Source organism: Aythya marila, assembly GCF_965140915.1.
Source record: "Aythya marila genome assembly, chromosome: 11".
Classification (NCBI taxonomy): Eukaryota; Metazoa; Chordata; class Aves; order Anseriformes; family Anatidae; genus Aythya; species Aythya marila.
In genome coordinates, this window is record NC_139052.1 from 7,519,092 (window position 1) to 7,544,080 (window position 24,989).

Genomic DNA, 24,989 nt, shown 5'->3' on the forward strand with positions numbered 1-24,989 from the left:
ATGTAGGAATACCTGTGGGAAAATCTGTGCTAAACAAACCATAAAATTGGAGTTTAGGATTAACTGTAAAATCAATTAAAAGACCCAGACTCACTAAGCAGCCAACATGAAAAGAATGTGGTAAGGAATTAAGCTCTCAGGAACATTCACTGATCGTATCTCCCTGCAAAACAAGAGAAAAAGGGCTACAGAGAAGTTTTGGCTGGTACATTTTGAGAACACTTTTGAGGCTAGTCATTAGCCAAGAATGAGAGGTGGGCTCCACCAATGCAAAATAAGTCAGTGCTATGAATGAAAAGGGACATTTGTGACAGAGCAGGGCATCATAGTTTGGAGATATCTTCTTCCTCTTTCTGCGTTCCTTGTGTATAGATGACTTCTCTGTTGTCTTCTCCTCCCTTTTTGCAACTAAAACAAGACAGATGTATTAAATATTTGTAATTGCAATGAAGGAAAAGCACCATTGGATATTTAATATGTGCTATTATGCATGCATGAGATTATTTTTCTCTTTACGTGTGCAAATGCCAGAACAACTTATTGTTACATGTATTTCAGGAGAACATATTCTGTCTGGCAAAGTCAGTGCTGAACACAAAGGGATATAAACAGGCTGTAGAAGAGTTTGTAATGTTAGTATTTTTTTCCAGAATTCAGCCTTGGTGGCAAAACAGTCTGGTTAAATGATCTCTTGTCAGTGTGGATTTCTTCCCCTTAAATAATGTGACCTTTGGGAGAGATTTTCTCTAAAACTATTCCCTTCTTGTTTCTTTTAGTGTTCCAGGAAAAATATGAAAAGATTCAGAGAGCAACTAGGAACAGCAACTCTAGCAAAAAGAACAAGAAAAAGAAGAAAAGACAATTGGAAAGACAGAAAAACCGTGTATGTCAGTTATTTAGCCTATGTGCTTGTCCTGTTTAGTCTGGAAATGGAGTCTCATTTCCTAACTGCTTGTGGGAGTAGCTGAAGTGTGATGTGTGAAGTGTAATGTTACTCTCCCAGGTACTCACATAAAACTCCCTATTTCTTGTCCCTGTATCTTTTAGGGATTTATATAAGCATTGTTAGAGTAAATAACTATTGTGCTGTTTTTCATTAAAAAAACAGACATTCCTACAGTAGCAGAAAGGTGGCCACTATGTCACAAAACTTGCAGCAAGTGAGTCTTAGTGATATAAACATTTTGCTGAGTAAAATAGAACTACTTTGGAGTATATGATACAGGAAGAATAACACCTACTGTAATATGAAAAAAAAATAAATCAAAGCTTGTAGGAAAAGATCATATCTCCCAAAGATCAAATGTTACCAGTGTAAAAACTATCACTGTTCTAGGTTTCAGGCACATGAGCGCTTCTTTGTATTAGAACAAAAAAATGGTTTGACTTCTTTTCCTGTAATATGGCAGCAGGACGTCTTACCTTTTCCTTTTGAATAGCCAACAGGCTACTGCAAGAATGATGAGAACTCCCAGAATGCAGGCTATCACAACAGAAACAACACCTAGAAGAGGGAAAACAGTACAAACCAGTTGATTTAATTTACTTGACAGCAGAGGGTTGGTCTTTAATCTGTCATAACATTTTCATTTTGCATCCTCAAATTTCCTACAGTCTTCTTACGTCCCTTTGCAGTCATGGAATGGATAATTTTGCATAGATGTGTACCAGAAGGTCCCAATCTCACAACTGAATCCACAGTTTACATCATTGTCAATTTAGAGACACCTGCCAAGGTCGCAAAACCAACATGCGGGCAAAGGCATAGAAGCAATGAAGTCCAAAGAGTTTCTGGTTTATAATGTATACGACAGCATAAGCAAAAATAAAGAACTAAACCCAGGCAACTAAGGATTCTAGATTTGATGCCTGTTTTTTTTTCATAGCAGAAGGACTCCATTGAAGATGGGCAGCTGAAGAGTGATGTACTTTGTCACTGAAAATGTTGCATAAAGGCATCTAAGAAGGTAAGAATGAATTCAGGATAATAGTATAAATAGTATAAATCGTAAAAATGAGCGATCTCACATTGGCATTGAGATATTAAACATTATCATTATAATACAATTCTTGATATTCTTGATCCGTATGTAATTTTAGCCATGAAAGTATTTTTAGTTATTTTGGCCTACCCTAAGATCATGAAGATGAGTATTCTTTTCTTAATTGCATTGTCATGATTCATTTACACTTTTAAATATTTTTTTCAAATGGCTATTTGAATCTAAGCAATATCAGAACTCTTTCCGAGTGAAGCTGGCAGGTTTCATGCATTCCATCTAAAAGTTTTCTGTTATTAAATAGACTTTTGAGAAAGCAGAATGGAGTTTAGCCTTACGCCATTTATCCCATTGGATGCTTTATTAATTTTAAGTCTAACTGAATAGAAGAAATGCGATTAATGGATCTGAAGAATAAATGTATTTTAGAAAAGGTGAGTTTTGCTACAGTAAATGTGCATCAAATGGGCTGCAAAACATAACACCAAATAGAAAATTGTGGAACAAAACCTTGTCATTTAAAGAGGATAAGGAGAAGGAGGTTAAAGTTCATGTGTTATATTTCTGTATGATGAAAACATCTTGGGAAATTCAGTTAGAATGTACTTCAGTTGTAATGCTAAAATCAACACTAGAGACCAGTTCCCCCTTAACTTGTGGGCAGTGGAAGGTTTCAACATTGTAATAAGTTTCAGCTGCATGTATGTGAAGCTAATTTTATCGGAATAGATTGCTGACAAAATACATTATAAACATGTTTGACTTTCGCTGACTAATCCTTTAAGGGTCGAGACATTTTAAAATGCAGTACTTGTTAATAGTGAGCACGAATTTAGATTTTAATTATTGGCATCCAAACATGGATGACCTAGTACTTCAGTTATTTGCATTCTTGACACAAAACACAGCTCAAGGTCCCCATCTTGTGGCGTTTGGGCTCAGATGAAGATTGCAGCCTTGAGACTTGATACTGAAAAAGCAGAGACGTTGCTCTGAACACGTTGTGTTTTTTTTTTTTGGCAGAGGCACAACGTTTGGAGCATGCACAACAGGATTTCTTTCGCACGTGTGTGTAGTTGCCTGTCCCAGCCCATGGTTCAGTGTTTGGCCTTCCCTTCTCAGCAAGTGCTCTCTGTTCCTGCCTGTGGTACATCTGGCAGCATCAGGCTGGACACTTGCAGCCAGCATCCACGTGCACTTCAATTGTGCTTTGGCAGGAAAGCACAATTGTGCTTTTTTTTTTTTTTTTTTTTTTTAGGTGAGAGGCTGCACCTGTGAGGGAGCTTTTGTGTCTGTAGTAGGTGGAATGTGAGATTACAGGGATGATGATTACCTTTTTTGCAATGGATAGAACATTTTGCTATGGTTCACCGATAGTCAATGAGCTTTTGTAATTAAATGTACTTAGACTGAATAGGGTTTCTATTAAAGTAGCACTGAGCAATGCCTTCTGTAGCCATAGAGACCGGCTCTTGGGTGAGAACAGCAGGGTGGGCAATAACCCGTACAATTCAACCCTGGTAAGTCATGCCAATTTTAAGGATGTGTTGAAAATGCTTTTATAGTCGGTATCACCTCTACAGGGGAGGTGAATAATGTAGCTTAGTAGAGGAAGAACCAAATGCTATTCTTGGGTTTGGCACTGGTTCACTGCAGCAATTTTAAGAATGTCATATCTGAGTCAAATTTGACCCCATAGATGGATACAGTAATACTTACCCTATTTCTGTGAAGTGTATGAAAATTATAGTGTCTGATTTTAAGTTATTGGGATCATGGATTGTAACTCAGTACCTTTTACTTTAAGAGTTAGTGTGATTTACAGAGAGAGAGCACACAGGTGCTGAATGGTCAGTTTAAGACCCAGGTTGAAAACTGCATTTCTCATTTCTGCCTGACCAGTCTGAATCAAAAACTCACTGGTGCACAGATGCCATTAGCAAACCAGCGCTATGCCCTTGCTCAGTCCACCACGTATTGAATCTTGATGAATTGAGAAGAAAGAAAAAGTAGAAGTTGGATCACTGGGATTCCGTATTTAAACATGGGGTAGCTGCTCACTCCAGAACTTGTTACTTCAGTAAGTGTTTCTACACTGACATTGCTATAGTAAATTGTGCTTGAATTTAGGACAGATACTGCAGAGGATGTTTTACTGTCTCAGAAACCTGGTAGCCTTATTGCAAAGTTTTCTTCACTCAGAGGGTGGTGAGGCACTGGAACAGGTTGCCCAGTGAAGTTGTGGTTGCCCCATCCCTGGAGGTGTTCAAGGAAAGGTTAGAGGAGGCCCCAGGCAACCTGATCTAGTGGGTGGTACCCTTGCCTGTGGCAGGCGGGGTTGGAACTAGATGAAATTTAAGGTCCCTTCCAACTCAAACCACTCTATGATTCTATGAAGTCCTGATTCTGCTGCTTAAAATCATTGTATACAGTCTGACTTGAGCAGGGATTTGAAGGGAATCACTAAAATAGGCATTCTGAACACAGTTAGTTCTATAGCTGGTGATTGAGATTTGAGGTTTGGGAAGAAAGTTATAGACCTTTTCCTGATCATATAAGAATACTGCGGGGGAAGAATATTTCTAGTTGTCCATACCACAAAAGCAGAGAAAGGACCAACATACTTTAGCTCTTTCCCTTTTCCACTATTTAGTCATCATTTAGTTTACTCGAAATATTTTTAGTGCAACAAATTCTAGTTTGTATTTTACTCTTGGAGTTATTAAGGGTTATTGATAATTTGGTAAACTTACTGGCAATTTTTTATCTATTTTGGTTAGACAGAGAACTACTGGTGTAATTCTCGTTTTAAAATTAGGTTAAATTCAGACATTCAGCAGGATAGCCTGAGAATGATAAAAATCTAACCTGCTACCATTTATACACTTAAAGACATTTTCCCCCATATGGTAGTATTATGAGTTTAATATAGAGATGGCTTTGGAGCTCCTCTTTTTCCTAATGTAAACAAAACATAGCACTCAAATTATTGCTTAAACCTCTGTTTATATCTTTTGACTAATTGCAGAAACTTAAAATATAGTACAGGATGATACTTAGTGCCTTAACTATCTCAAAGTAGTCAAAGGTCCCAGTGAGTTTTCTGTTAAATGGATTATAAATTTTGCCTTAGAAGTAAGATTGGCCATCTTAACTTTTTATAAATTCCTTGGAATGATAGAGCATATGGCCTGATTTTTCATCTGACCAGAGTCAGTGTAAATGTGTTGACTTCAGTGTTAAGCTTGCCTTCATGATTTTGGGAATGTTTAAATCTGTCTTCTTAAATCCAGTTGTTTTTGAAATGTAAAGCTAAGTGTTCACTACCCAGTAAAATGAAAGCATTACCTTAAATATTTCAGGTTTGCTAAGTCTGTTTCCAGCTTTTTGGAGCCTCTAAAATGTCTATTTTCTGTTGGAATTCAGTAATGCTGGTAACAAATTAGTATCTTGAGATTGTTAAAATGAATGCTGTTTCCAAAACTGCCTACTCACTGTTGGCTGAGACGCTTCAGTCTACTTTTTGCATTCACTTATTACAGCATTTCGATTAAGTTACTGTAAGTTCCTTATTGTGCAAGTTTAGTTGGTTTTGTGTTTTTTTTTTTTGTTTGTTTGTTTGTTTTCCTTTCCCCCAAAAACTTTGGGAATTAAAGCTCTAGCAGTTTAGGACTTTCTGTCCTTAGAGAATTTCAAAAAAGCAGAGGCCACTTATTTCTGAGATTTCTGTTGTGTATGCTTGCGTCATGTAATGCATTTTGCTTTACCTTTTGTGCTAGAGATATTTCCAGTCATGATACACATAGATAGGCTCTATGTGACATCAGAAATGATGTCATGGGCTTCTCTTTTGTTACTGAAAAATAAAACTGGCTTGCCGGGGTACAGACCCACTAGTGTTTCGGTTTGGGCTCCATTCCACTCAGTAGTTAACATCATGGAAACCTTGGGGAAAGTCACTTTTGTAGACCTCTATTTGCAAACTGTAAGACTTGTGTAGACAAGTACGGTCAATGAGAACCTAAACTGAAAGGTGCTTGATAAAAAGTCTGAAATCACATAGTTATGACTCCACTGACTGAATTTAGCTTCTTCATCTCCTTTATTGTATATTAAACAAAAGGATATGTTATGTTGTTTCTCTGCACCTCAATATTGGGAAATATCCCATCTCTTCTTAAATTACTGTCCCTTCTTCGGTGCTGCAAGTTAAAACAGGTGTTTTTCTAGTCAGTAGCTTTCTCTAGGGTGTGCAAAATTGAGGCCTAAGAGAACCTGAAGTAGTCTGGATCTCTGAACCATACCAAAAACCCTGCGTTGCCTTTAGCACTTAAGCTTGCCCTTCGTACACCTGGTCCATAAGGCTTTTTTTGAAGATCAACTGTATTGTATTCTGCAGATAGAGTGGTTAATAAAATAAAGGTCAGGAGCTGCAACAGTTATGGAGTTGTAGCCTTTCTTGCTCTGGAGATGATGAAATATAGAGACCTAGTGCTGAGCTAGAGAATATAATTAAATTGTGAAGTTATGGCTTGTGGTCAGTCTGCTCAGGACTGTAAATGTTTTTTACTCATGTAAAAGTACAGAGAAACTAAGATCTAAGTCATTAGAAATCAATGTGAGAAATGTGCTTAGGTAGCAAGGACAGAAAGATTAACATACTTATTTACATAATTATTAAGTTACACACAATTATTCCAATACATATATATATATTATATTGTGTATTGTCATACTGTAACACTGCACAATTAAGCTTTTGAATCAGTCCATCTTTGTAAGATGGCTATTTTTTTCACTTGTAATATTAGATCATACAATACAGTGTAATGAGTTATTTTTACTTGCTAAGTTTGAGTTTCTCAAGGACCTCTTCTGATTCTCTGTAACTTCCCCCAAACAGTCTCCCAGAAATGCAATGCTGTGACTCCTTTTAAACTTGCTCTCTGCACAAAAACAGACCTGATATTACTGAGAGCCTGCAAATGTGACTCGTGAGACAAGGCCAGCTCAAGTAGCTAAGCTGACTGAAAGCGTTCAGCTGTAGAGAGCTATTTAGTGTTTGGAGTGACAGCAAATAGCTCTGCTTAGCATGACAAGGCTGAACACGTCTTCCTTCTTTTATCTCCTTCCCTTTGATCAGAAGAGTTGCTTGGTATTGGCTTGTCTGATACCTGTTGTGAAACAAAACTTTTTATATGCTTTCCAAATATTGTTGCCCATGCAACAATGCAGAAAGGGAAGAAAAGGGAACAAAGTGAACTACAGGAGAATGGAACCCCCACATTTTTGTAGTGGTTCAGGCAACGGGACCACCACATCAATATTTCAGTTTTACACAAGTTGCTGTGCAGTGTCTTTGCATAGAAGCATTTGTACAGCTTACCTTCACGGAAAGAAATAAAAACTAGTCTTTCACGAAACTCCTGAACGTTGCGGAAGTTATCGACCATTTCCAGGGGTTCTGGGTCATCACTCTCTGTGCAGTACATGGCTGTTTCCAGTGCCAGTAACTGTAAAGGAATCAAACTCACTGAGAGGGTGTGTTTGAAATTGTAGAGGTAGTCAAAGGGAAAAGGATACATTAAATAATACTTGAAAGTCTTTCATGGCCTGTGAGCTAAATAGAGAATGATATGTAAACACTGTGACACCCCAGAAGCCCCCACCTGTATTTTTTCTTTTTCCCCATGTACTGATAAAATTAACTCCTGCTTAGTAATTAGCTGACAGCAAAATTGGATGGGAGTAAACATGGTGGCCCTTTGCATCTTCTTCTCCTTAGAACAGTCAAAATCCTAAGCAATATTAAAAGTTATTTCATGAAAGAACTCTCTGCTTTGTGAAATAAATTATCTGCGTGGACAAAATTAAGAATGGACTTTCATCACAGGGAGGACACAGTAATTAAATCTCATATTAAATCTGATATTAACATTGTTTTTCCTTGTGCTTATAGCCAGGTAAACTGGAAGGTAGCAATTTGGAGTTTATATAAATCTGTCCACTTGAAAAAAAAAGTTAATTAGGTGAGCATAAAAAAGTTAAATTGGAGAAAAGTCAGGGAATTCAGGCTTGACAAATAATACATCACATGCTTTTTGAAAACTTAACATCTACCCAACTTATCATACCTAAGGTAGTCAGCACTGAAAAACCTAGGGTCTAGGGTTTAGGGTTCAGACATGAAACCTTGACAAAAATGATTTGGTAGTGACTCAAGGGAAGACTCAAGGCAGGGAGCAAGTATATAATGAAAACAGAAATAAATCTTACTTTACTGTGATTTTTCAAGCTGATACCGTTAGAAATAGCTAAGCAGTTGGCTGTCATTTATTTATTTTGGTCAACTGAAAATGTGCTAGCTACACAGAGAATAGGATATTCGTTTAAGTCAGTTCTGTGATGTGATGTGCTTCCCACCTAAAGGATTTTAGCAATGGTCACTTTCCAGTTTTTATAGGAAAGTAAGAAATCCAGGATATTAAAATATGCATTACTGTGTCCTAGCAAACATCAATCAGGAAAATACATGTTGTATTTAAACTTGCCTGCTCTTGTGAAATTTTAACAGGGTGTCGGAAGACTGTCCAGAGAACACTAGGGTAGCAAGGAGGAGTTGTCAAGGATCCTTCATAGCGATAGTACTCGTCTGGTCTGTCAGGAAGCAGTTCTTGAATATTGAAACCAGGGACTTGGACCATCTGATCTAAAATAGAGGATTTGTATTAAATGCTGAATCATTGCTGTGTGGACTGCCTCCAGTGAAGCAATTTTGCTTTTCAATAAGCAGAGTGCTTTCAGTCATGTCACTAAGAAAAGAATCCATTTTAATTGAGATGATTCCAGTTTAAATAGGAAATAGTTTCTTAGGTTTCCTATATACAAATCATCTTGGATACCAAATCAGAATTTTGTAACATGACCTGTGGCCATGTTAACCAAACAACACCATGTGCAGAAAGTAAGGCTCACATGGTGTAATGGATGCGTGTATCGTGCTAGCCATACTCTCTTCAGAGAAATGCATTGAATTTATTTTTTTTAAGTCAGATAGTTTATGACTGGTTTGCCTGGGATTCCTGGTCTGTTTTTTCAGCTGATTATGTCCCTCTCAGAGTGATCTGATATCTCAATTCAATATAGCCACTCACCTTTGTATTTCACGTTCTGGAAGTGCCTGAAGATCTTTTCATATGATGGGTTGAAGGGTCCAATCTGTAATGAGAAGACGGTTAACAGCTGTGCAAATCATTGTGGTCTGAATATTAATCTTCGCTTCTGCACACAGCAGCTAGCAGTATTTGAAGAATTCTTGCATAAGGGAAGCACGTACAATGCCTGGATATTCATTTACTAGAATTACTCTTTTTACTAATAATGCTTGTAGTCTCTCAGTGGCTATTAAAGCTGCTCTGTTAAGCTCATGCCTTAATAACTACAGTGTAGACCTCTAGTGTGCTCTTGAAAGACATGATTGCCTGTTCAGTGTGCAGCGCAAAGGAAGAGTAACCATTTCCTTTGAAAACATTGTAGACAGAAATTCTCAACTGACAGGCTTCTCAGATCATCTGCTGGTTTCTAGTCAAAGCCACATTTTTCCACTCACAAACGTTTTTTAGTCTGCTGCTCCTCACAGGCCAAGAAGATAAAGAATGACAGTGTTGGTACTGCAGGGCCACTGGCAAGGACAGTAACTCAACTGTCAAGCAAGACTGTGTTTTTCAACTGCTCCTGGCAGCTTTTTCGTCTAATAATCAGCACCTTTTTTATGAATTCTTTGGTACTTAGCAACTCCTCTGACAAGCATACATAGTGAACTGGTGTCCTTAGATCAACTGTAAAAGCCACCAGCTGCCTGAACATTTTTCAGAGACCTAATCTGCAGAATTAACAACATTCCCTTATTTGATTTTAAATACTTTTAAATACTTTTCGTAAGTCGTGACTTAGGAAAAGGAAAACAAACAAACAGAATCCCCAGTATAATATGAAGTTCTCTGAAACTTTTCACTTTTCACAGCTGCAACTTCCAAATGAACTGAAATTCAACACTAAATTATTTTCAAAGTCAGAACTGCTAGGAAGTGAGCTTGGGTAACATTCATTAGAATTAGAGCTTTGTCTGCTAACTAGAATGTTTCCACTTTTTTCAATGGAAGTGTGAAAACGTGGGTATTTTCAGGCTTTGAGTAAAATATTTTTTGTGCTGGAGAAAATCCACACATTTAAAAATCATCTTTATAGTTAATTCTTATAATTAAGACTTGTAATTATCAAGAAAATAGAGAATTAAAAATGTACAAGCTTGTCAAAAATTTCCCTTAAGATCATTATTGCCTTTAATTTCCTATTTGTGGAGCTTTAGAGTGGAAAATTGGAAACTTGTCCTGTCATCTTAAAAAAGACACTGGATTTGCTTGTTTATAATTTTGTGTTGCTACTGTAATCCGTGATTCAAAGAATCTAGGAAGCTTGCATCCTGAAAATGATAGTCACATCCTAATTCCACGTACTTGCCAAAGCCAGGGTTGTGTCTTCCTGTGCCCCTCTGCGGAGCTAAAACTGTTGCATGCTACACTAGGTAGTTTTTTTGAGTAAGTAGGTTTGAAATTCACAGTTGTCTATTGTTTGATAATCTCTAATAATTCATAGTTTGTAAATGAATGCAAAAATGGCTTCAACATCTGAAGTTAATTTACTGGAAAGCATTTAGAATTGTCACAATTCCTCTTTTCTTAAAATTTGTACCTCCCCCCCCCCCCCCCCCCCCCCCAAGCAGAAAAAGAGGAACATCTATCCAGCTGCAAAGCTGTTAAATAATCTAGCTAATTTTTTTACTTTAAAGTTCTCTGGCGACTTAATGACTGAAAGCTTGTTAAAAAATAAAAACCCACCACCTTGTATCCTACCTCAAGAAGGATGGCCAAAACTGCCAGCCCATCTGCTTTGTCCATTGCTGCTGTTACATCTGGATATTTCTCAGAGTTATAATGTACAATATGCAGCTACAAAGAAGGAGAGACAATGTTATAGCAATGTGTGGGGCATGGTAACATAGTTATTTTACAATCGAAAAAGACCAGTGCAGCCATCTCAGGCTAAGACATTACGATGGCATTCTTCAGTGGTTTCTGGGTATAGTGTTAAGATCTTTAATAGAGAAAAGCAAAATTTCCAGAGCTCCCACTCTCAGACCCTCTTTGGCTATTACCCATCCTGTCTACATGACTGGGGGTTGGGGAGGGAAGATCGATTGCTTTGTCTTCAAGGCTTCCTGGTTGTTAGTACTAGCACTAGTAATTTTTTTTTCTGAAAAAGTAGCATTTCATTTAATCATTTTGAGGTAAATATCCAACTGGTACTGCTTTTCAAAATCTATTCCCAAATCCATAATTTAGTATGAGGAAAGATAATCATAGAATCATAGAATCATAGAATATCCTGAGTTGGAAGGGACCCTTAAGGATCATCAAGTCCAACTCTCGACACCGCACGGGTCTACCCAAAAGTTCAGACCATGTGCCTAAGTTCACAGTCCAATCTCTTCTTAAATTCAGACAGGCTCGGTGCAGTGACCACTTCCCTGGGGAGCCTGTTCCAGTGTGCAACCACCCTCTCTGTGAAGAACCCCCTCCTGACGTCCAGCCTAAATTTCCCCTGCCTCAGCTTAACCCCGTTCTCGCGGGTCCTGTCACTAGTGTTAATGGAGAAAAGGTCTCCTGCCTCTTGACAACCCCTTACGAGGAAGTTGTAGACTGCGATGAGGTCTCCCCTCAGCCTCCTCTTCTCCAGGCTGAACAGGCCCAGTGACCTCAGCCGTTCCTCGTACGTCTTCCCCTCAAGGCCTTTCACCATCTTCGTAGCCCTCCTCTGGACACTTTCCAACAGTTTCATGTCCTTTTTATACTGTGGTGCCCAGAACTGCACACAGTACTCGAGGTGAGGCCGCACCAGCGCAGAGTAGAGCGGGACAATCACCTCCCTTGACCTACTAGCGATGCCGTGCTTGATGCACCCCAGGACACGATTGGCCCTCCTGGCTGCCAGGGCACACTGCTGGCTCATATTCAACTTGCTGTCTACCACGACCCCCAGATCCCTCTCTTCTAGGCTGCTCTCCAGCGTCTCATCGCCCAGTCTGTACATGCAGCCAGGGTTTCCCCGTCCCAGGTGCAGGACCCGGCACTTGCTCTTATTGAACTTCATGCGGTTGGTGATCGCCCAGCTCTCCAACCTGTCCAGATCCCTCTGCAAGGCCTTTACGCCCTCATTTGAGTCCACAACTCCTCCAAGTTTGGTGTCATCAGCAAACTTGCTCAAAATACCCTCTATTCCTACATCCAGATCATTTATAAAAATATTGAAAAGTACCGGTCCTAAAATGGAGCCTTGAGGGACCCCACTGGTGAGCGCCCGCCAGCCTGACGCAGCTCCATTTACCATAACCCTTTGGGCCCTGCCCATTAGCCAATTGCTCACCCATCGTATGATGTTTTTATTTAGCTGTATGGTGGACATTTTGTCCAGTAGGATCCTATGGGAAACCGTGTCAAAAGCCTTGCTGAAGTCCAAAAAAATCACATCAGCTGGTTTCCCTTGGTCCACCATACGGGTGATCTTATCATAAAAGGAAATCAGGTTAGTTAGGCAGGACCTACCCTTCACAAACCCATGCTGGCTGGGACCAATAAATAATAAATAGTTCTTCACCAGATTGAAGAAGGTGAGTTAAGTTAGAGGAAGAACATTTCAAAATGTTGTTTAAACCAAGCCAAGCAGCGTTGTACGGCCAAAAGATATATGTTTTACAGAGAAGAACCTAGGTGTCAAATATGCAACAATTTGCTTGAAATTATTTAGGAAACCCAGTGCCAGTCCTCAGTTTAGAATATAATTCCTTGACTTGTGGCATATTTATGAAAGTTCATGGAAGCCTATCTTACTTGCATGTACGCATAACATTTTACTATACACCTAGACCATAAATTCTTGAATCAAAACCTTTCAGCCTTTTCCAGTCATACACCAAAGGTAGAGAAACAGTGTAAGGACACTGTAATACCACAGGTGAAGAAACTAAAACAGTGGGACTTACACAGCTTTGTTTCTTTCCCTGAGTTCAGCTTGTCTTACCTCTGCTGCAAAATGCTTCCCACTGACTGTGTGCTCTGAGCCTTCTGACTTGTTTCTGTTTCCCCAGTGTAGGTGAAGTTGAGATGCAGTGTATTCAAAAGGGAGATTTCTGAGGTGCATAGTAGGCGACAGATACATTTTCACTGTAAGCAGATCAAAACCAGATGGGATGAAACGATAACACAGCTCTTAAGCACAGGGCAAGTAAAACTACTATGTCTAAACATATTACATAGAGAATGAATGAAGCAGAATAACTATTAGATTCTTAACTCTGAATCCACCTCAGGCTGTAGGTAGGAACTAAACACTTAAGTTGTCTTTAATCCTTTCTAGGCAATTTAGGAAAATTTAGAATATTCCGTTTTCCCATTTTCTTGAACTAAAGGAGTTGACTGTGAAAATTGTTGTTAATAGAGATCTTTCTCCTCCTTCCTTCTTCAAATGCAAAATTATTTCATCTTTATTAAAAAGGAAGTTATTGAAGCAAAACTTAGGCTCATGTGCCTTGTTTCAGTCCTCATATGGAGGTTAAAAATGGCTTAATAAATTAAAATTGCTCATGATACCTTTAAACTGTTGTTATATTGAACTCCTCTGCCTATTGATGTTCCCTCAGGAGCATGTGGCAAAAACAAACAAACTACTATCTCTCCCTCCCTTCCCCTTCCCCAGTCAAACCCAGAGTATTGCTGCCAAGCAGCAAGGTGATTATAGATGTAAATAATTAGCATTTCCTCTCTCAACGTGGTGAAGCGAGGCTTTGGCGTGCTGAATAACAAACCTTCTTTCTGCTTGCTAATGCTGTCCCGTGTGGAACACAACCTGGGTTATTTCTTGTGTAGAATTAGAGTAGAGAAGAAATGGAGATGTTCTTTGTTGTCATTGTTTAGTTGAGAAGTTTGGTACTTCATAAAGCAATGGTTTGTATAAAGAAAAGATCAATTGCAAAGCAATTTTCTTGTTTTTCAATGTGAATGCAGTTTCTCTGAAACATCCCAGGTGTGTTTTTCAGGGAAAACAAGGCTCAAAACCTTAATGAAGGAGCAGCTGCAAACCTATGTATTTTCCTGCTAGCTAGAAAGCTTTTCTTGAGGTCTGCTGTTTTCAGTCTAGCTGAAGTAGGTAATTGTATCTGGATTGGCTGGCAGTGAAACAGATTAATTTTGTGTAGAAATGACTGATAGGACAATACTAAGTATCCTACTGATTTCTTCTCTAGCCAGAAGAGAAGGTAACAGCAGATGGTGTAATGGACGCTCTAACAAAGAACTAATTTTTCATTACTCACAGCAATTAAGGTTTGTATCTGAGTGAAGTTTCTAGAGAGCGAGGGTCATGTGTCCCCTGCCTTCTAGGAGAGCGCTTACCTTAGAATCAATTCCTGTTTTAGGAAGATGAGTTTACTGAGAGGGGGTTATTTTTTATTATTTTATTTTATTTTATTTTATTTTATTTTATTTTATTTTATTTTATTTTATTTTATTTTATTTTATTTTATTTTATTTTTTTGTCTTGACTTTTATTAGGCGGTGATTAGACTTGTTTTCGGGCCTAGTTCTGAAAATCTTGATGGCATAGGCAGTACTAGGAACTTGCATTTTACTGTGTCACTCTTAGATGAGGGACAGGCTGCCAGTGTTCCTCTTTTGTCTGTACCTGCTCTCTTGTCTCTACCTGCTCTCTGGCACTGTTAAAATACACAATGATAATGTTTTCTTGTCTATCTATTGATCATTTAGATTGGCCTAATACATTCCACTGTGCCAGTACAATCTTTCATTCAGGGCCAAGAAAGTTTCTTAAAAAAAGATTTGCAAGGAAAGTGTGTTCCAGCCATTCCTAGTCTAAAACAAGCTGCTTTAGACTTGGTTTCTAGTGGGAGAAACTATTCAGGGGGAAAAAGTGACCTATGCCCTAGGGGATTGGTCCTTACCTAGAGAATAGGCATATGATGTTGTACAGAGCAGGTTCACCCCACTGAAAGAATGAGGAAAAAGAGAAGCGTGCACTTCAAGCATCTTTTAACAAAGCATGCCAGAGAAGAGCTGAGGCAGAGGCCATTTTTTAATACAGGTTCTTTTGATACTTACCCAATAGGGGAGGATATAAAGAAGGCCCTTATACTTGGTCATATTGACATGACATGAAATACTGCGTTGATATGGTAGATATTGCAGACCTTGATGAGACTGTCTCTTCTCTGCTTTTACCTCCTATACAGACGCTTTTACTACTGTGGTGCAAGGCATGTTTGTAAACTTTTTCTAATTATTTTTCAGTCTTCTAATCTATTTGTCTTATCCTACACTAAAGGAAGTTTCTACCTCAAGTCAGAGGAACAGAATGGTGCTTTTTTTCATGTAACTCAACTAAGCTGCTTTGATTAGAATATCAAAGACCCGTTGCACCCATATTTTATCAGTTTATCTCTTTCTAATAGAATCACAAAGTCTGTTTTGGAGCACTTCAACCAAAGTAGGAATTAAAGCTTTCAAAAGCATGAAATTAATTTTGATGTGCCTAGAGTTGATTGAAAAAAACACAGTTTTTTGATTCTGCTTATAGCAAATCTAGTATATTTGCAAGTTCCCTTAACCTGTTCTCTGGATTTGTGTTTCTGATTAGAAGGTTTCATAATCACAGCTTAATTTCAACTGATAATCAAAGTAGTTTATCCATGAAGTTAAAAATTACAAACTCCAGCAACTCTTTGCTTCATAATTGCTGACTGTCATTGGGATCCCTTACCTGAATGACCATTATTGGTCAGTGTAAACCGGTCGGTGGAGGGCACATTATAGCCTATGAATTCTAAAGGTGAGAGATTAGAATCGTACTGGAGAATATCTCTGTGAAAATCTATCGGTGATTGAAATACTCCCCCACAGAATGGATATTTCTTCGGCCAGGCCTTCTCTCCATCAGGACCTGTGTAAGTTAACAAAGAGGCATATTTGTCAAGCCTTAGCTATCCAGTTATTATCCCCCCTCACTCCACTCCTGATTCAGCTCTGATCCAACACTTAGAAAAGGAGCTTTTGCTGAATTTTGAAGACTCTTTTTTTCTTTAACTTTTCTCAATTCAATGTTTCCAGTATGCCACTTGATAGAAAAGGGACAAATAACCATAGCGATACATTTGCTGGCAGAGGAAGTACCAGTAAAAGTCTCATGTAGAGAGACTTTAATCTTGATTTTTGACATCCTCGACTACCATTTTATGTAACACTGCACCAGTGGAGAGCTGCAAGTGTGGTAGCTCCCCAGATTAAACCTACAGGCAAGGCCATCATAGCCAGCCATGGTGCCTCGGACCCTCTAATGCTGGAATTGTTTCCCTTCAAAGTCTAGAAGAATGACAAGTAGAGTATGTATCTATGTCAGCATTAAGATTATTTACTGACATGAATGAATTTTCCCTATAAAAGTTACAGGCATATGCATGCTAATGTGTCAATTCCTGTTTTCTGAAGAGAATTTCTGAAAGTGACTTCATGTTTGCAGAGGGAGGTTTGCATACTTTCCAATACACAGAAAACTGGACTTCTATGAACTTTTCCTTATCATACAAACTGCCAAGCTCTATCTAGCAATACTGCATAATCCACAGTAAGAAGCTAACTTGCAAAAATTGAAAGTGTTGCGGTAATTTGACCTGTAATAACTCGTTCAAACTCCTGCAAAACTTCTTTCATAACAGCTTTTTGCCCTAGGCAATTTCTACAAGGAATTGATAATATCAAGAGATTCTTAGTTGTACCTTTTATTTAATTGCTTATTAATAGTACCAGCTGTTCACAAACTGTAAGCTGGGACTGTTTGGATTTCAATTCCAGAAGATGTACTCACAATTTGTGTTGCTCCCTAATACTGAAGATTTATTGCAATTCTTTCTAAGGCAGGAAGATCTTTGGGGATCACCCAGCCTGACCTATGTAAGACAGGCTATTGGATCTCCTTGGATTAATTACTACTTTAATGAGGCTGTATCTTTCAGAAAGAGAAGGACAGTCTTTCTTGAAACATTGCAGGTAAAGATAATTCATTAATGCCCAATGGACATTAACTCTCCCTGGCAGCTTGCTTGTCACTGTGTGTTTTTCTAGCTTTGACTTCTTTTAGAAATTGAAGAGCCTTTTGTTAGTATACTTGTGTTCATCATGGAAGTACTTATAACATAGAGGACATAGGTTCTCTCTTCTCTTAACTAAATAGTTCCTTGACTATTTATTTATTTGTTTATCTATTTTGTTAGAGGGCTTCTTTTCCAAACCTGGAATATTTATTGTTACTTTTTTGAAGCCTCTCCAATATGTTAATATCTTCCCTGAAATGTGGATGCCAGAATCTAATGTTAGATCAGGTCATCAGTGGTAAAACAAGTTCAGATCTTCTCTGAGGGAAAATCAACTGTCTTTTTTTTTTTTTTAACATAAAAGAGATGCTTCCAAGGATATTGATAGTGGAGGTGAATCTGAAGTTCTGGTGCTCAAAGAATGACTTACTTCCTCCTTAGAGCTCTTTAATCAAGGCATAGGTTAGCACATGACGTTTTTTGCAGTGTGGATACTCAGACTCAGTCGGTACTTTTCAGTATAAATAGGCTTTGATGTTGCTTTAACTTAGATCTTTGACTCCACTGCCAATCACTTTAATTTCTTTCCTCTTTGATCTGTGTGATATTATCTTAAAGTTATTTGCAAATCTTTTTAAAAGCTAATAAATGTTATGCTGACACTACAGAAAACTGGATACTGTCCTTTAGATGTGTTTTGGCAGTTCACTGATCCATCAAGATGAATATAGATTCCATACTATGGGATATATATACTCAAGGATATTTCCCAGTAATGTATATATCAGAACATACTGTGAAATGATAGTTTCTTGAGGTTGAAACTTGACGTGCCAGACAATGACACTGAAATCTAACACTTTCCAGAAAACTAAAACTACAGCAATGTCAGAAAAAATTGGGAGAAGCCTTTATTGTAATTAGACTCCAGTGCTTTTAAAAGGCTTGGTTTTTCTGTGCATTGATAAGGTAGTGGGTATCCAAGAAGACTTTAATATAATACAAAACATAATTTTGGAGACTTGGTAATTAAATTAATAATTTTAAATTGGTTTTTAATTTATGCATAACATAGAACCCTAGTCCCAGCCAGTGGAAACCACATCGTGAAGTACCAACTGCATTTTCTGTACTATGTTTGGATGAATCAAATGCCTTTAATAATTGGCAGCAGTGTATGGGAATTTCCACACCAACATTAGCAGTTCAGAAGGGAAACAGTCTTTGCTATAAAATTCTGTAGATACTGCAGTCTTTATGTACCTTAATCTTTACTAGCTGTTACCCTTTCCTTGCCATAAATCTGCAAATCTACCTACAGGCCTCTAAGCTTCAGCAGTTTTTGCTTGTTTCATACTTCTGCTCAATTAAAAAGAAAACAAAACTTTTTTTTTGGTACAAAACCATTTGTTTTAGAAATTCTGCCTTTTTGTCACATGGTCTTTCTAATTTTAGTGCTTCAAAACTCCTGTCTTAAAGAGCTGAGCTCACTGTAGCTTGGTTTTGCATAGATGAAATTGTGATTTCCATGGTAGATAAACCCCACAGCTGGAAGACATTTCTCAGCCAGCTCTGTTGAAAATTAATGTTTGATTGTGAAATATATTTTCCTTGCTCTGTGCCAGCATATTTGGAAAAATTCAGTGGAAATCACTGTGTTTATAGAGGTTCTGATCACTACTGAATAAAGAAGAGTATGTGGATGCGGTAAGATTGGCCTGTATGACAAGTTTCATAAGGTATTAACATAAAAAGCATTGCAAACATACCTTAGTATTCAATTTCCCACTTTTGTGACAACAATTACGACCAAGGGGAAGACCCAGGCACCTCAGATGATGTTTGCTGCCCTGAGGATCTTGTCAGCACTGTGCCAGCAGAGTGGTAATAGTGCCATGGGCCTGTCCAATCCAACTAATGCTAGCATGTAGCTCTTGAAGTAAGCAAATTAAAGTATGGAGTTGTCGGTATGGGTAGAAGTATGACCCCTCTTGCTCCCACTGCTCCTGGTGCAGCTATGAGTGCTCTCTGCTGTAGGATACTTGCATGCTCAGGTTGTTCAAATCCAGCTTGTGCACTGCCTCCTTTTACATTTCCAGGGCCATGTTCCCTTACCACACTGTAAATTACCCTGAGCCTCGCCATGTCCTCATGGCTATTTTATAAAAGATGCCTGTAAATAAAATAGTAGTAAGTCTCTGGACTTACACAGTGAGCTCCACAGTGAGCTGGGTGAAATACCCTCAGTACCCACACTGCAGGTATCCATTTTATCATACCCTTTGACAACTGCTAGCTTTCTGCATGCTTAAGCCTTTAGCCAGCTCCACAGCCCTAGTGCTGGTAAGTGATGCAGGACAGATGATCCTTTAGGGACAACAGTGCTTGTGGGATTTGCATGTTAGCTGACCAGAAAAAAGAAGAAAATGGGTCTATGAGACACCAGTGTTACCAGCAGGGTTTTTGCTGTGATGCTCAAGCTTCTCATGGGAGATCCAAGTTCTCATAATCTGTAGTGAATTAGGTAGTAAAATGCATTGGGTCAGTAACACGGGGAATGTCTTTGCTATATTGCAGCCATGCAAAGCACTCTGCCCGTTTTCTGCCAGCTGGAAGCTGTACAGCTGCAGTTGGCCCAGGGCTGAGTGAAGGCTGAGAATCTGGGCTCAGTGCCGCAGTAACATGACCACATGGTTTCCATTTCACTCAAAGCGCAGGCAGAGCTCAGTCATACCATTCTGTACATAGCCAGTATGTGCAGATCTTCCACATGCGTGTCTAGAGGGAAGGTTGTGAGGTAAAGGGATTGCCAAGAGCTGTAGCTGTCTCTGCTAGTCCTCCATTCAAGTGCTATATGAGAAAATCTGTGAATGTTTTACTGCATTCACAAACACTGGCATTTCTCAAGGGAAGAGGGACGTGTCTTAGCACAGGTTTTCAGCACCTCAATGAATTTAAGTTGGAATATTTGGCAACAATAAAACCAAAGAGTTTGTAAGTTTAATTAGCCTAATGTCTGTTAACAACAGTTCTTGTGTCTGTGTTGTAGCATGAGGTTGTCTGTTCCCATGCTAAAGCACATTAGTAATTCCACTGATACTATTCTTTAAAACTTTACTGTAAAACTAGTTTCCTCCCTTCTAGCTGCTTGTGCACTCCTAAGGAGTGATTATGGTTCTTTGATTTCATTCCACTCTGCTAATATTAAGGGAGAAAGCCAGAATCCAAAGAATTGAAGCTCAGCTCTCTAATTCTAGAAGTTGGCACCTGAATTTCTCCTCTGCCCTTTACCTTGTACCTTGACACTCATCTTGAGATCAGCTTGCACTGACTGTAGTGGCTTGACTTCCTTTCTGTTCCTGTTGGCTTAATTTTAGTGGGAGGCATTGCAAAGTATTGCAAGGATAAAAGTAAATAGTGGAAGGTGAAGGCTGCCATAAAAAAAAAAAGGTCAGTGGGAGAATATGAAGGAGAGGCTTCTTTCTGGCTTTGACTGCAGTGTATTTTTCTCTGTGCAGAGCAATGTTCTACCTCTGTTTTTTTCCCGATATATGAAAAGAAGAATTCTGTACATTTAAATTGCAGTTTGATTTTTTGAAGTTGCTGTTATATGGTTTTTTACATAGATTTAAAAAGCAGTAGTTGAAGGAAAAACATAAAAACTTCTGTTGTGAACCATCTCTCTATCCTTCAGTACATGTGAGAAATCAAACTGCAACGTGGAAGTGCTTAGCATGAACTCATGAATTTGGGCACTGAGAATAACATACTCTGAAAAATATACTGGTACCAAAATTTCCCAGAAAGGGAGAAGTATCTAATTTAAACCTGCATTACCCTGGGAAGAAGGACAGAACTACTTTGCTGGTAGTAAAAGTGTTGATTTCCCTACTAACTGGCAGGGCTAGTTTCCTCTGCTTGCTGCTGGCAAGGTGGAAAACCCAGGCATTTGTTATTCAAAGTATGCTAAGCCTTTTTGCTAAATGAGAATGTGAAATCTATGTTCATGTACTAGCGATTAGATTAATACCTGTAGACGTGCAACTGACAATTTTTGTTTTGCTTATGTGAAGTGAGTCAGGTAAACTGGAGCACAGCCAAAGGGAGTAGTTGGAAACAGCAAATTAAATCTTGGGGTTGTCTTTGGGCAGCACCAAAAGCTTCTCTGTGGGCATGTGGTGTATAAAACACAGCACTGAATGGGGAAATACTGGTCAGAGGATTTGTTCTCTTAAATCTCTAGGAAATTCTTCCTGAGCAGCCATCAGACCCTTCAGGCTTAGTATCTGACTTAAAGGACTAGTGTACAAACCAGCACTGCTTTCCCGAATATTATTTATTCTACTTTATTCACTTGAGGGCAGGGAGAGGTACATTCTTTGCAGAGCTGGGCTGAAATGTGCTGCTGCTCTGTGGCAGATGGGGAAACGGAGGGCTCTGGGCAACCTCTGCAGTTGCCTGGCCTGTCTTAGCCTGCTGAGATTCCTGTCATTCAGCAAGACAACGCAGAACCCGGTAACTAACTCTCAATCACCCAAATTCTAAGCCTGATGGACGGATAAGGCGGATCCAAACCTGGGTAAAGACAGTGAACCTAGTAGGTTCTCACCAGAATAAATTCGGCACATTCTCCTTAAAATAGGGAACATACCCATGACTTAGCATGCACAAATTAGTTAGTACTTACCAATATAAGACCATTTTGACCCTGTTTAAAAACAAACAAAACATTAGTGTGAATATTTGAAATTGGGGTTACTCTGTTAATTAAAGAAAGAAATTGCCACTTAAACCCATGTACTGAAATATGCAGTACTTTTATTGCAGTACTTTTATATGTTTTTCTAGTTCCAGATGTTGGGCAAAACATAAAATTTTTCAAAGGTTATGAACCCAACTCACCGAAATTGTGACTAGAATTATTCCTGTGATCCTACCCATAGCGTTTAACTTTCTTGTAGTCACGTGAATCCTGGACCCAAACTCTTGTCACTTTTTTCTTTTTTCTGTTTTGAATAGCCACAGACTATATGTAGGCATCCCCGTTTTGTGTTTTTTTTTTTTTTTTTTTTTTTTTTTGTTTTGTTTTGTTTTGTTTTGTTTTCTGGTTAGGTATACAAGCAATATAAGTGATGGGTAGTTATCATCAAACCCCCATATGCCTAGCTGAGAAGTTTGAAAGACATCAGGGGTTTGCCAGGTGCTGCACTGAGATATCACGGACAGTCCACAGTCCTTTCTGCACAGCTGCTCTGGGATTTGCCAACAGAAACATACAGGAAATAGATGGACTTTGAAAAAAGGGGATATGATAAATGAAACAACATAACTCAGGAGATCCTGGGGTTTCCAGTGAGTATTAAAATTATCAATGATCAATACTCCTCCACTGCTTAAGGAGCTGAACTTGGAACAGTGTCTTTGCATGCCTTTTGAAATGTGAAAATTTCACTTATGTAAATGCTCTTTTAAATTTTATTCTATTTTTTGTCCTGAAACCTCCTTACGGTCATTCAGCTTGCTATGTAATTACAGGAGCTTGTGCTGACAGACCTGAACAATTGTGGTTATCAGGCAATGCAGATCCTTACTCACTGAAAATGTAACTTTGTTTCTGCTTCATAAACAGTTCTGAATTATGAGTTTTGCAAACACTCAGTGTGCTTGTGTGTGTCTGTGCACACGCAGGCAAGCAAATATTTATTCTTAGATGCATGTCTGCTCAGTACGTGAATCTTGCTTGCATTTGTTGTACTTTGCAGTGTACTCACAGACAGAGCTCTTCACTAAAGAACGTGGTGTGAAATGTTTGGGATTAATTTGTTGGGATGTGCAAAACAGCTGCTCATAGCTCTTTTGTATCAATGTGTGCTGGAAGCACTGAGCTCTGTGGTTCCAGTTTGTCAGACCATTGGGCTTGCTCTTTTACGCTGGAATTTTCAAAATGAGGTCTGTGTAATCATCCTGGCTGAAGTCCCTAGGTTCCTTGTGGAGGAGAATTCGTGCCCTGTCTTAGATTACAGCATGAGAAACCTCATTCTCTTCTCCCCTTATGTCTGCATGGGATTACCTCTTACCTATGTTTATGGGGGGTCCTTGTGTCCTGTGGTCAGCAAGTTGTATAGGCACCACTTGCATAAAGATAGTAACCAACTGTCAACACATTTTAGAAATTCCCACATCTTCATCTGAGCAGTGTTTGAATAAATATCAGTTTAACTAAAATAGCTAGTCTCCACTCCTGCTGCTATTTCACACTAAAAGGTGTTTGAAATATCAAAACTCTTTCTCTCCATATATATATATTATAGTCTAGAACAACCTTAAACAATACATTTCAAAGATATTTGATATTTTGGGTTTTTATGCAAAATAAAATAAATAAAAGCTTTAAATCTTTTGCCAAATGGAATTTTCCTCAGCCTGTGAGTGTCTTTGATCTGTAATTCACTAAATTTTGCCTTTACTGATGAGCACAATAATAGCAACTACTATAGGTAAGGCTAAGGAACATGTTGCATTTACTTCATCTAACTTAGATCAGGAGATGAACAGATCCCAGAGGGCAGAATCTTTGGTTTTGTCTGAATGAACATGTCAGAGCTGTAAAAGGAATTTGCTGCCAGCCTTAGACTGTGAGCAAGGTTGATAATAAAATTAGAATGAGGCAGAATGTCACACAGTCTCCCAAATTTGGACAGAAGTCTGATTCACATCTAGAAGGGTACTAACTATAAACAGCTCCCTACTTGTGGGGACTCTCCTGCTGCTTTGTTTGTGCTGGGATGAGTGCTGCTGAATAGTAACTGTTACATGCCCATGCATGGCAGAGAAGCCTTCTCTATTGTCAGAGGCATCATTCTGGAAAGCACCAAGCTCCAGAAACCTATGCCCTTCAAATGGGAGATTCTGCTAAAGAATATAGCATTTTATTTTTATTTTTTTTTTCAGAGAAAATATGCCTGAAATAACAAGCTGACCTGAAAAGTTTGAAATTCCCTCCTGAGTAGCTCATGCTGAAAACCTGGAAAAATGCTTCTCTTGGCAGAGTTCTGTAAAATCCTGACTGCTCTGGATTACATTTGAGCCTTCAGGGTTTTCCTTTCATGAATATACGTGCTGAGTAAGTCCTCTCACACAGCCCTATATTATGATTCTCCCTCATATCCTATAATTACACTAGGGGGATTATAATCAGCTTGAATGGATGAAAATTAACTCCTAAAAAGAGAGCAAGGAGCACTGACCTCCTGGTCTGTTTAAATATAAGACAATGAAGTCTAGTATGTGAGAAATGGGGCACTTGACAGGGATTGCTTTCTTTTTGTCTGGTTTAAAAATAAATGGGGCAGAGGGAAAGATGCCACGCTTCCACTAAGTCAGGGAAAGACCAGTCTCCACTTCATTTTATGAGAAACAAAAAGATCACAAAGTAAGGCATACTGAGCACGCAAAAAGTCTGTAACACAAACAAAATCAGAAGACAGATTTATTTTTTCTTTAATTTCTCAGAACAGGTGTTCTGATATATAAAATAAGGATGCTAACTCCAAACTGCAGAGTGCAACAATATACATGTTAGAGCATGCTACTGAAATAGTAATTTTTAAAGCCTTAATTTTCTGCATACTTTAGATGCCCAAAGTTAAGAGTCACAATAAAATAGAAAGCCAAAAGACTTTACCATTCAACGGCGCTGGTAGTGAGAGTTGTACCTTCAGGAAGAGAATAAGCACCGTAGTGAGTATGACTCTACTGAAGCTCTTGGCTGACAT

The 24,989-nt window shown here is 38.6% G+C and overlaps 1 protein-coding gene across 1 annotated transcript; it reads right to left on the reverse strand.

The window, feature by feature from the left end:
* Positions 1-323: 323 nt before the first annotated feature.
* Positions 324-24,989, reverse strand: CA12 (carbonic anhydrase 12; the record flags this gene model as incomplete). The annotated part of the gene is made up of 10 exons (XM_082769629.1): positions 324-408; positions 1,423-1,504; positions 7,387-7,513; positions 8,552-8,709; positions 9,155-9,218; positions 10,913-11,008; positions 13,137-13,279; positions 15,888-16,067; positions 21,902-21,922; positions 24,899-24,989. 10 exons carry the CDS (start codon positions 24,987-24,989, stop codon positions 324-326), a joined length of 1,047 nt encoding a protein of 348 aa, XP_082625755.1.